Below are 12,958 nucleotides of genomic sequence, written 5' to 3'. Positions count from 1 at the left end.
CCTCCTGTATGTGTTGAAGTTTTCATGTACAGATGGAAAGAAGAGACAGTCCCATCCAGTCTGGCTGATCACACAGATGTTTTCATGAAAGATGTTGACTATATGCGAATGTCTTGAAACATATAATTCTGATTAGGAGTCAAAAATTACACGGTTTGTTATGGAAGTTTATTTTTCATTCTTCTCACACAGCAACGCAACCTGCATTGTGATCCAGTGACTAGGAGGTTTCTTTGTGGATAAATACACAGACGTTAAAAAATTTGAGGGTAAGCCAGCAGCTGTCAAAATACTGGACTTCTCAGGTGTCTGGTAAACTGGGCATTCAAAAGTATAGAGTTCTGAGTTTGTCTGCATAGAAGCGCTTGGTGTTTTGGTAGAAATCTTTAAAAAGAAAAAATCCAGTAGTCAAACTGCATAGTTCAAGTAAACCAATAGCTCGTGTTTTCTTTATACTAAATTTGGGGGATTTGTTACAAATTGAATACATTTAACTTTAGATGCTTATGTGGTTATGTAACTACATATGGAAATTATACCTGAAGAATTTAAGTTTTTAAAGAGTAACTAGTATGGCTTTATGGAACATATTCTTGAGAAATCATACTGGATGTTGGTATAGCATGTATTTTACATTTTAGCAGTATTTGGGGCTATCTTACATATTTGTAGTCTGAAGTATACCAGCCAATCTCCCTAGTGAAATCATAAGAATGGTTAAGTAGAAGGAATGATTTGTATTACTGAGGGAAAACTCAGTAGTTTAAGGCTTCGTGATAAACATTTGGGTGGTTACCTTTGTTGGCAAGAAGTATATTTCAGGAAAATCACAACATATCTCACAAGGCAGCGAGTCTTCTAGTATTTTTTCTTGATGATTCCACCTTGCCCCCTCAATGAATAAACCAAAGACGTGAACTCCAATGTGCATGGGGTCTGTGCCCTAAGATCAAAGAGAGGTGGTGTCAGTGGGTCCCAGGTGGGACATTTCATTTAATAGAAGCTGCATCTGGAGGAAGGTCAGGGAGGATGCCAAAGAACACTTTCCTGCCATTGCCCCCAGCCCAGGCCTCTTTTCCCAGGTTCTAAGGTGAGCACTTCATTCCATTCCTACTCTGAGAGCATAAACAATTTGTAGGATTTTGTCTATATATGATGATCCTGGATTGACAACTATTTCAAATACAGTAAAGCTCCAAATTTCTAGAATTATAATCCTTAGGCCAGTGTTTTAAAAGAGCAAAAACAATTACAAAATGAGTCAATCTTCTAGCAAGACAACAGAGTAGCAAGACTGAGCCCCCCTCCTCCCATGGCCACACCATATTTACAGAGCAAATATTGATGAGAACGACGTAAGGACTAGCAGAAAATATTTTCCACAACTCAAGATATAAAGAAGTAACCAAAATGAGACAGGTAGGAGGGGCAGAAATGCAGTATACACTGAAGACCCACACCCCAGGTAGGCAGCCCACAAATGGGAGGATAATCACAACTGCAGAGGTTCTCCCCAAGGAGAAAGTGGTCTGAGCCCCACATGGGACTCCCCAACCTGGGGTTCCTGCACCAGGAAGACAAGCCTCCAGAACTTCTGGCTTTGAAGGCCAGTGGGACTGATATATGGGAGAGCCAAAGGCTACAGGAAACAGAGACTCTGTTCTTAAAGGGCTCACACAAAATCTCATGTGCTCTGAGATCCAACTCAGAGGCAGTAATTTGAAAGGATTCTGAATAAGACCCACTTGCTGATCTTGAAGAACCTCCCTGTAGAGAGGAGACAAGTGGGATTTCCCCCTGGGGACATAGATATTGGTGACAGCCATTTTGGGGAGCTCTTTCTACCACGAGAGCTCTGGTGCTGGCAAGTGGCATTTTGGAGTCCTGCTAGTAATAGCTGGTTAGTGCCAGGGGCTTACCTGTCCACTAGCTGACTGCCCCAGGACCCAGACCCCTGGGCTTGGGGCCAATGCTGCCTACCAGTGTGCCCAAAGTAGTCAGCCCCACCACAATAGAAGGGCCCATGTGGCCCACACAGAGTGCACCCCAAAGCATACAACTCTGGTGATCAGAGGGCAGTGTGCTGCTGGGCCCCACAGGACATCTCCTACATAAGGCCACTTCTCTAAGAACAAGAAATATAACCAATCTACCAAATACATAGAAATTAACATGGAGAATTAGGCAAGATGAGAAGACAGAGGAATACGTTCCAAATGAAATAAGACAAAACCCCAGGAAAAGAGATAAATGACATGGAAAGAAGAAATCTACCTGATAAAGAGTTCAAGGTAATGATCATAAAGAGGCTCAACAAACTTGGAGCAAGAACTGATGAACACAGTAGAAATGTAATAAAGAGTTAGAAAATATAAAGAAGAGCCAAACAAAGCTGAAGAATACAATAAAAAATAAAAAATACACTGGAAGAAATCAATAGTAGATTAGATGATGCAGAGGAATGGACCAGTGAACTGGAAACAGAGTAGTGGGAATCCTCCAAGCTGAACAGAAAAAAGAAAAAGCAATTTTAGCAAATGAGGATAGTTTAAGAGACCTCTGAGACAACCTCAAAGTGTACTAATACTCACATTATAAGGGACCCAGAAGGAGAAAAGAGAGAGAAAAGGGCAGAGAACTTATTTGAGGAGATAGAGATAATAGGTGAAAATTCTCCTAACCTGGGAAAGAGATCAGATATCCAGGTCCAGGAATGACAGAGTCCCAAACAAGATCAACCCAAAGAGATTCACACCAAGACATATTGCAATTTTAGTTGCCATTTTTTTTTTTGCCATTTTAATGGCAAAAATTAAAGAAACTTAAAAGAAGCAAGGGGAGAGCGACTATGTACAAGGGAATTCCCATTAGACCATCAGCTAACTTTTCAGCAAAAAAATTGCAGTCCAGAAAGGAATGGCACAATATATTTAAAGTGATTGATAGGAAAAAACCTACAATCAGGAACACTCTAATGGGTGAGACTCATTCATATTTGAAGGAGAGATCAAGCGTTTTACAGACAAGCAAAAGCTAAAAGAGTTCATCACCACTAAACTGGCTTTACAAGAAATGTTAAAGGGACTTCTTTAAGTGGAAAGGAAAAGACCACAACTAGAAATATGAAAATTATGAATGGCAAAATCTCATTGGTAAAGGCAGACATACGGTAAAGGTATTAGTAGAAGAACCACCTATAAAGCTAGTAGGAAAGTTAAGAGACAAAAGGAGTAAAATCATCTATATCCACAATGAGTAATTAAAGGATACACAAAACAAAAAATGAAAAACATATGATATCAAAAACATTAAGTGTGGAGGGGAAGGATTAAAAGGCAGCATTGTTAGAATGCATTTGAACTTAAGAAATCATGAATTTAAAACAATCATATATGTATATGTGAACATTGTTATGAACTTCATGGTAATCACAAGCCAAAAACAAATAGAGAAGAAAATCCAAACAAAACACTAAAGATAGTAATCAAATCACAAGGGAAGAGAGCAAAAGAAGAAGAAAGAAATGAAAAAGAACTACAAAAACAACAAAAAACAATGAACAAAATGGCAATAAGTATGTATGTATCAATAATCACTTTAGTCAGTTGGGTTTAAGGCTGGCCTGGACTTGGACGTTTCTTAGAGCGATTCTACAGAAACAACATGTTAAAGATTTTGAAGTTAATCTTTGTCACCTTGCCAGCCATTTGCCTTTGGGATTTAAAGAAAAATTTCTCAGAGTGTAAGTACTGAGGATGAAAAGCATCTATAGGATGAAAAAAGTTGGCGGCGAAGTAGAGGGACATGGAATGCATCCCTCTGCACAGATGCATTGGGAATGCACCGAAGGACGCAATAATTCCCACAGAGAACCAGCTGAACACCAGCAGATGGCCTTGGATGTCAGAAAGGACTGCAAGGAGCCCGACTTAACCGGTAGGGAGGCATCTATGATGGCTCAAAGAGGGTGAAGCAGCGGAGCTATGGCAGACGGGAGGGAGTGAGAAACATACGGAGGGTCCGCACCGCAGCTCAGCGTTCCCGGACCGAGTCGTCGATCCACAGCTGAACAGAGGGTCCGGGAGCGGGAGCGTGGGAACCAGAGAGCTGGTTCAGGGTGAGAAAAATTGTTGCCAGTAAGGTGACGGACCGAGAGAGGACAGGAGGGAAGAGATCCGCGGCGGGGGGGTGCCTGCCCCTGAGAGCTGCCCGGCCATGATGGCGGCTGGATGCTGCAGGCTCACGGGAGGGGGGGAGGAGCTGCGGCCATAGCCTCTCTCTCTCTTTCAGCACCTGCAACAGGCAGTGGAGAGATGCCCTGTGGGCCACCTAAGGTGCTCAGGGATAACAAGTACCCTCAGGCACTTGGGCGGGGCTAGATTAAAACTCCTTGGAACTCCTCCCGGCTGCTGAGAAAAAAAAAAAAAAACCTGAGAGAGGCCCAACTCTAAGACTTTCTGTTTACACCTGAGCCACTGGCATCCCGCTGCAACAGGCACCTCCAAGCCCAACTGAAACAACAGTGCACCACTGCTCACTCACTCCCAGGGAAAGGAGCCATTATTGTACCCTCTCCCTCCCCACACACCACGCTTACAGACGAACAATAAAGGAAGCTCTGCTGGTCGCAGAATAATGCAAAAAAACCCAAGGCAAGTAGAAGGACACTTACAGCTGAGACTCTAAGGAAACAGAAATATTAGTATCAATCCTATTGAAGTGGTCCATTCTGGGATCAGTTCTGGATTTTTTTTTCTTTTTTTTTTCTTTTTCCTTTATTAATTACGATCTTAGTCCTAAGGGATCTACAAGTTTTATAACATAATTTTTTAATGATATTTTTTATTCTATTTTTATTTTTTTGCCTTTTTATATACTTCTATTTCTAGCTAAGTTTTTGGTAGTACAGACAATATATCTCTCATACTTTCCTTTCATCCCTATCTTTTATACATTTCTATTCCTTTCATTTGCATATTTCCAATCACACTACACACTTCTGTTCCCCTTTCTTCCATCCATTCTTAGTTTATTTTATCTTAACATACTTATAAGCAACACTACCGATCTGCTCAGACTCCTTGCTCTATTCTCCAGATGAGGCACCGCCTTGGTATTTAATATTAGGTTTTTGTCTTTATCTTAGTTCTTAGTACAATTGTCTAATTTCATTCTGAGAATCTCCATTCTGTCTGGTGGTACTCTAGCTCTTTTCTATATTTGATTCTAGCTTACAAAATCTCCCTGGATTAGTGTTTGTATGTGTCAGCTGTTATTTGTTTGTTTGTTTGCTTTTGCTTTTGTCTTTGATTTGTTCTGTTTCAGTTGTCAATTTCTGTTGGGTTCCTCTTTGAATATCTGATAGCATACTGGGGTTCTGTCAGGTCTTTCCAGAGCCTTATGTCCTAATGGATTCAGTAATTGTGTGTCTTATACATGTATGTGTTTCCTAGACTTAGTATTTGTTTAACCCAACACTTGGACATTAGTCTGAGGCTTGGACAATCTTCTATAAACACCTCTATCGCCAGGACAAGCAACCCCAAAAGTTTGGACAACCATGAGGAAACAAAGAAACACCATGCAGGCAAAGGAGCAGGAAAAAAACCCACAAGACCAAATAAATGAGGAGGAAATAGGAAAAATGACTGAAAAAGAATTCAGAGTAATGATAGTAAAAATGATACAAAATCTTGATAACAAAATAGAGAAAGTACAAGAAACAGTTCATAAGAACTCAGAAAAACAAACAGCAATGGATAACAAAATAACTGAAATTAAAAATACTCTAGATGCTATAACCAGCAGAATGACTGAGGCAGAAGAACGAATAAGTGAGTTGGAAGATAGAATGGGGGAAATAAACGCCACAGAGCAGGAAAAAGAAAAAAGAATAAAAAGAATAGAAGACAGTCTCAGAGACCTCAGTGATAACATTAAGTGTACCAACAATTATAGGGATCCCAGAAGAAGAAGAAAACAAGAAAGGGTCTGAGAAAATATTTGAAGAGGTTATAGTGGAAAACTTCCCCAACGTGGGAAAGGAAATAATGAACCAAGTCCAAGAAGCACAGAGAGTCCCATACAGAATAAACCCAAGGAGAAATACACCAAGACACATATTAATCAAACTAACAACAATTCAACACAAAGAAAAAATATTAAAAGCAGCAAGAGAAAAGCAACAAACAACATATAAGGGAAAACCCATCAGGATAACAGCTGACCTTTCTACAGAAACTCTGCAGGCCAGAAGGGAATGGCAGGATATACTGAAAGTCCTGAAAGAGAGAAACCTACAGCCAAGAATACTCTACCCAGCAAAAATCTCATTCAGATTTGAGGGAGAAATCAAAAGCTTTCCAGACAAGCAAAAGTTAAGAGAATCCAGCACCACCAAACCAGCCTTACAACAAGTGCTAAAGGAACTTCTCTAAGTAGGAAACACAAGAGAAGGAAAACACCTACAAATACAAACCCAAAACAATTAAGAAAATGGTAATTGGAACACACATGTCAATAATCACTTTAAATGTCAATGGATTAAATGCTCCAACCAAAAGACACAGACTGGCTGAATGGATACAAAAACAAGACCCTTCTATATGTTGCCTACAAGAAACCCACTTCAGACCAAGGGATACATATAGACTGAAAGTGAAGGGATGGAAAAAGATATTCCATGCAAATGGAAGTCCAAAGAAAGCTGGAGTAGCAATCCTCATATCAGACAAATGAGACTTGAAAGACTATTGAAAGAGACAAGGAAGGGCACTCCATAATGATCAAGGGATCCATCCAAGGAGAACATATCACAATGGTAAATATCTATGCCCCCAATACAGGAGCACCTCAATACATAAGGCAAATGCTAACAGCTATAAAAGGGGACATCGACAATAACACAATAATAGTGGGAGACTTGAACACCCCACTTACATCAATGGACAGATCATCCAAACAGAAAATAAATAAAGACACACAAGCTTTAAATGACACATTAGACCATCTTGACTTAACTGATATTTATAGGACATTCCATCCAAAAACGACAGAATACACTTTCTTCTCAAGTGCACATGGAACATTTTCCAAGATAGATCACATCTTGGGTCACAAATCAAACCTCGGCAAATTCAAGAAAATTGAAATCGTATCAAGCATCTTCTCAGATCACAACGCCATGAGACTAGATATCAATTACAGGAAAAATACTGCAAAAAATACAAACACATGGAGGCTAAACAATTCATGCTTAAATAACCAAGAAATCACTAAAGAAATCAAAGAGGAAATAAAAAATTATCTAGAAACAAACGACAATGAAAACGCAACAACCCAAAACCTATGGGATGCAGCAAAAGCAGTTCTAAGAGGGAAGTTTATAGCAATACAGTCCTATCTTAAGAAACAAGAAAATTATTGAATAAACAACCTAACCTTACACCTAAAACAATTAGAAAAAGAAGAACAAAGAAACCCCAAAGTGAGCAGAAGGAAAGAAATCATAAAGATCAGAGCAGCAATAAATGAAAAAGAAAGGAAGGAAGCCATAGCAAAAATTAATAAAACTAAAAGCTGGTTCTTTGAGAAGATTAACAAAATTGATAAACCATTAGCTAGACTCATCAAGAAAAAAAGGGAGAAGATGCAAATCATCAGAATTAGAAATGAAAAAGGAGAAGTAACAATGGACACCTCAGAAATACAAAACATTATGAGAGACTACTACAAGCAACTATATGCCAATCAATTGGATAACCTGGAAGAAATGCGTAAATTCTTAGAAAAATACAATCTTCCAAGACTGAACCAGGAAGAAATAGAAATTATGAACAGACCAATCACAAGTACAGAAATTGAGGCAGTAATTAAATATCTCCCAACACACAGAAGCCCAGGACCAGATGGATTCACAGGCAAATTCTATCACTCATTTAGAGAAGAGCTAACACCTATCCTTCTCAAACTCTTCCAAAATATTGCAGAAGGCGGAACACTCCCAAACTCATTCTACGAGGCCACCATCACCCTGATACCAAAACCAGGCAAAGATGTCACAAAAAAAGAAAATTACAGACCAATATCACTGATGAATATAGATGCAAAAATCCTCAACAAAATACTAGCTAACAGACTGCAACAGCACATTAAAAAAATCATACACCACGATCAAGTGGGGTTTATCCCTGGGATGCAAGGATTCTTCAATATATGCAAATCAATCAATGTGATACATCATATCAACAAATTGAAGGATAAAAACCATATGATCATCTCAATAGATGCAGAAAAAGCTTTTGACAAAGTTCAACATCCATTTATGATAAAAGCTCTCCAGAAAATGGGCATAAAAGGAAATTACCTCAACATAATAAAAGCCATATATGAGAAACCAAAAGCCAACATCATTCTCAATGGGGAAAATCAAAGAATTCCCTCTAAGAACAGGAACAAGACAAGGGTGTCCACTCTCACCATTATTATTCAACATAGTTTTGGAAGTTTTAGCCACAGCAATCAGAGAAGAAAAAGAAATCAAAGGAATCCAAATTGGAAAAGAAGAAGTAAAATTGTCACTGTTTGCAGATGACATGATATTATACATAGAAAACCCTAAAGACTCTACCAGAAAACTGCTAGCACTAATTGGTGAGTTTAGTAAAGTAGCAGGATACAAAATTAATGCACAGAAATCTCTTGCATTCCTATACACTAACAACAGAAGAGCAGAAAGAGAAATTAAGGAAACTCTCCCATTCACCATTGCAACCAAAAGAATAAAATACCTAGGAATAAACCTGCCTAGGGAGGCAAAAGATCTGTATGCAGAAAACTTTAAGACATTGCTGAAAGAAATCAAAGATGACACAAACAGATGGAGGGACATACCATGTTCCTGGATTGGAAGAATCAACATCGTGAAAATGTCTGTACTACCCAAAGCAATTTACAGATTCAATGCAATCCCGATCAAATTACCAATGGCATTTATCACAGAACTAGAGCAAGAAACCTTACGATTTGTATGGAAATGCAAAATACCCCGCATAGCCAAAGCAATCTTGAGAAGGAAAAATGGAGTTAGTGGAATCAGGCTTCCTGACTTCAAACTATACTATAAGGCCACAGTGATCAAGACAGTATGGTACTGGCACAAAAATAGAAAGGAAGATCAATGGAATAGAATAGAGAACTCAGAAGTAAGCCCAAACACATATGGGCACCTTACCTTTGACAAAGGAGGCACGAATATACAATGGAAAAAAGACAGCCTCTTCAATAAGTGGTGCTGGGAAAATTGGACAGCAACATGTAAAAGAATGAAATTAGAACACTTCCTAACACCATACACAAAAATAAACTCAAAATGGATTAAAGACCTACGTGTAAGGCCAGACACTATAAAACTCCTAGAGGAAAACATAGGCAGAACACTCTATGACATACATCAAAGCAAGATCCTTTTTGACCCACCTCCTAGAATCATGGAAATAAAAGCAAGAATAAACACATTGGACCTCATGAAACTTAAAAGCTTTTGCACAGCGAAAGAAACCATAAACAAGACTAGAAGGCAACCCTCAGAGTGGGAAAAAATAATTGCCTATGAAACAACGGACAAAGGATTAACCTCCAAAATATACAAGCAGCTCATGCAGCTTAATACCAAAAAAGCAAATAACTCAATCCACAAATGGGCAGAAGACCACAATAGACATTTCTCCAAAGAAGACATAGATAGCCAACAAACACATGAAAAAATGCTCAATATCACTCATCATCAGAGAAATGCAAGTCAAAGCCACAATGAGGTATCACCTCACACCAATCAGAATAGCCATCATCACAAAATCTGGAAACCACAAATGTTGGAGAGGGTGTGGAGAAAAGGGAACTCTCCTGCACTGTTGGTGGGACTGTAAGTTGGTACAGCCACTATGGAAAACAGTTTGGAGGTTCCTTAAAAAACTAAAAATGGAACTACCATATGATCCAGTAATCCCACTACTGGGCATATACCCAAAGAAAACCACAATCCCAAAAGAAACATGTACCATAATGTTTATTGCAGCACTATTTACAACAGCCAGGACATGGAAGCAACCTAAATGCCCATCAACAAATGAATGGATAAAGAAGATGTGGCACATGTATACAATGGAATATTACTCAGCTTTAAAAAGGGATGAGATGGAGCTCTATGTAATGAGGTGGATAGACCTAGAGTCTGTCATACAGAGTGAAGTAAGTCAGAAAGAGAAAGACAAATATTGTATGCTAACTCACATATACGGAATCTAAAAATGGTACTGATGAACTCAGTGACAAGAACAAGGATGCAGATGCAGAGAATGGACTGGAGAACTTGAGGTTTGGGATGGGGCGGGGGATGAAGGGGAAGCTGAGATGAAGTTAGAGAGTAGCACATATATATACTACCAACTGTAAAATAGCCAGTGGGAAGTTGTTGTATAACAAAGGGAGTTCAACTCGAGGATGGAAGATGCCTTAGAGGACTGGGACGGGGAGGGTGGGAGGGACTCGAGGGAGGGACTCGAGGGATGGTGGGGGGGGTCGAGGGAGGAAGGGAATAAGGGGATATGTGTATAAAAACAGATGATTGAACTTGGTGTACCCCCCAAAAAAATAATAAATAAATAAATAAAATTAAAAAAAATAATTACTTTAAGTGGAAATGGACTAAATGATCCAATCAGAAGACATAGAGTAGCAGCAGAATAAAAATCAAGACTCATGTATATATTGCCTATAAGAGGTTCACTTCAGATTTAAAGAAACACACAGGCTGAAAGTGAGGTGATACAAAAAAGTATTCCATGCAAGTGGAAACAGAAAGCTGAGGTAGCAATACTTATATCAGACAAAATGGAATTTAAAACAAAGACTGTAACAGTTGACAAAGAGGGGCATTACATGATGACAAAGGGATCACTCCAACAAGAAGATATAAGAATTGTAAGTATATATGCACCCAACACAGGAGCACCTGAATCATAGAGCAGATAATATCAAACTTAAATTGACAGTAAAAGAAAAATGGTAGGGGACTTTAATACTCCACTACTTCAATGGACAGATCATCCAGACTAAAAATCAATAAGGAAACACTGGCCTTAAATGACAAATCAGAGTGGATATTATGCTGCTTTTGCATGGGATACAACATCCCATGCAAAAGCAGCATAACACACATTCTTTTCAATAGCACATGGAACATTCTCCAGGATAGATTGCATGCTGAGCCACAAAAGAAGTCTGATTAAATTTAAGAAGACTGCAATCATGTCAAGCATTTTCCCTACCACAATGCTAAGAGACTAGAAATCAACAAGAAAAAAACCCTGCAAAACATGAAAATGTGGAGGCTAAACAATAGGTCACTAAACAACCAATAGGTCACGGACTTCCTAGGTGGTGCAGTGGTTAAGAATCCGCCTGCCAATGCAGGGGACACAGGTTCAATCCCTGCTCCAAGAAGATCCCACATGCCATGGAGCAACTAAGCCTGTGAGCCACAACTATTGAGCCGGTGTGCTGCAACTACTGAAGCATGCATGCCTGGAGCCTAAGCTCTACAAGAGAAGTCACCACAATGAGGATCCCATGCACCACAATGAAGAGTAGCCCCCACTCGCCACAACTAGAAAAAGCCGTGTGCAGCAATGAAGACCCAATGCAGTCAATAGGTAAATAAATAAATAAATAAACAAAGTTATTAAAAAAAAACCCAACCACCAATGGGGTCACTAAAGAAATCAAAGGGGAAGTAAAAAAAATACTTCGAGACGAATGAAAATGGAAACACAATGATCCAAAATCTATGGGACACAACAAAACAGTTCTCATAGAGAAGTTTACATTGATGCAATGAACAATTATGTACCAATAAAATGGACAACCTGGAAGACATGGATAAATTCCAAGAAAGGTACAATCTCCCAAGACTGAATCAGGAAGAAATAGTAAATATTAACAGGCTGATTACTAGTTAATGAAGTTGAATCAGTAATCAAAACACTTCCAACAAACAAAAGTCCAGGACCAGATGGCTCCACAGGGTGTTAAAGAAGAGTTAACATCCATGTTTCTCAAACTATTCCAAAAAATTGAAGATGAAGTAACGCTTTGGATCTCATTCTACCAGGCCAGCATTACTCTGAAACCAAAACCAGGCAAAGATATCATAGAAAAAGAAAATTACAGGCCAATAGCACTGATGAATATCAATTCAATAATCCTCAACAAAATATTAGCAAACTAAATTCAACAATACATGCAAAGGATCATACACCATGATCAAGTGGGATTTATCCAAGGGATGCAAGGATGGTTCAATATCAATCAATATATATAGTGAACTATTACTCAGCCATAAATAAAGAATGAAATCTCATCATTTGCAATAACGTGGTTTGACCAAGGTATTATGCTAGATGAAATGTCAGACAGAGAAAGACAAATACTGTATGATTTCACTCATATGTGGAATCTAAAAAAACAAATGAACAAACATAACAAAACAGAAACTCATAGATATGGAAAACAAACAGGTGGTTGCCAGAGGGGAGGGGGATAGGGGTTGAAAAGATAAAAAGGGTAACTGTGAAGTAATGAAGGCTAATTAGCTTATTGTGTTGGTCATTTCATAATTTATATTTATCTGAAAGCATAAGGTTGTATTCCTTAAATTTATACATTTGTTTTTGGTCAGTTATGCTTCAATAAAGCTAAAAAAGAGAAAAGATGAATCATGGTAAAAAAAAAAAGTCAGATTTCACTGTGTTCAAACTGTCACCTACTTCTACCATTGTGGCTACAATGATTCATTTAGGCCCTTGAAATTCTAAAAGGTTGGGAAGGGTTCTATACCATATCTTTGAATGGTATGAAAAGGGTTAAGTGAGTTTTGATAAGTTCTGTTAAGTAGAAAATT

At 38.6% G+C, this 12,958-nt stretch overlaps 1 protein-coding gene across 1 annotated transcript in view; it reads right to left on the bottom strand.

Moving 5' to 3' along the window:
• Positions 1–168: 168 nt before the first annotated feature.
• Positions 169–12,958, bottom strand: part of DNAH14 (dynein axonemal heavy chain 14) — a 537,201-nt gene continuing 524,411 nt past the window's right edge. The window contains exons 84-85 of the mRNA XM_057727198.1: positions 797–943; positions 169–384 (exon numbers count right to left, since the gene is read on the bottom strand). Of these exons, the coding sequence (XP_057583181.1) occupies positions 169–384; positions 797–943 (363 nt within the window). The remainder of the gene's footprint in view (positions 385–796; positions 944–12,958) is intronic.

The sequence above is a fragment of the Hippopotamus amphibius genome, chromosome 3, assembly GCF_030028045.1.
Source record: "Hippopotamus amphibius kiboko isolate mHipAmp2 chromosome 3, mHipAmp2.hap2, whole genome shotgun sequence".
Taxonomy (NCBI): Eukaryota; Metazoa; Chordata; class Mammalia; order Artiodactyla; family Hippopotamidae; genus Hippopotamus; species Hippopotamus amphibius.
Note: the sequence above shows the minus strand (reverse complement) of the source record. Positions and strands in the feature narration are given on the sequence as shown.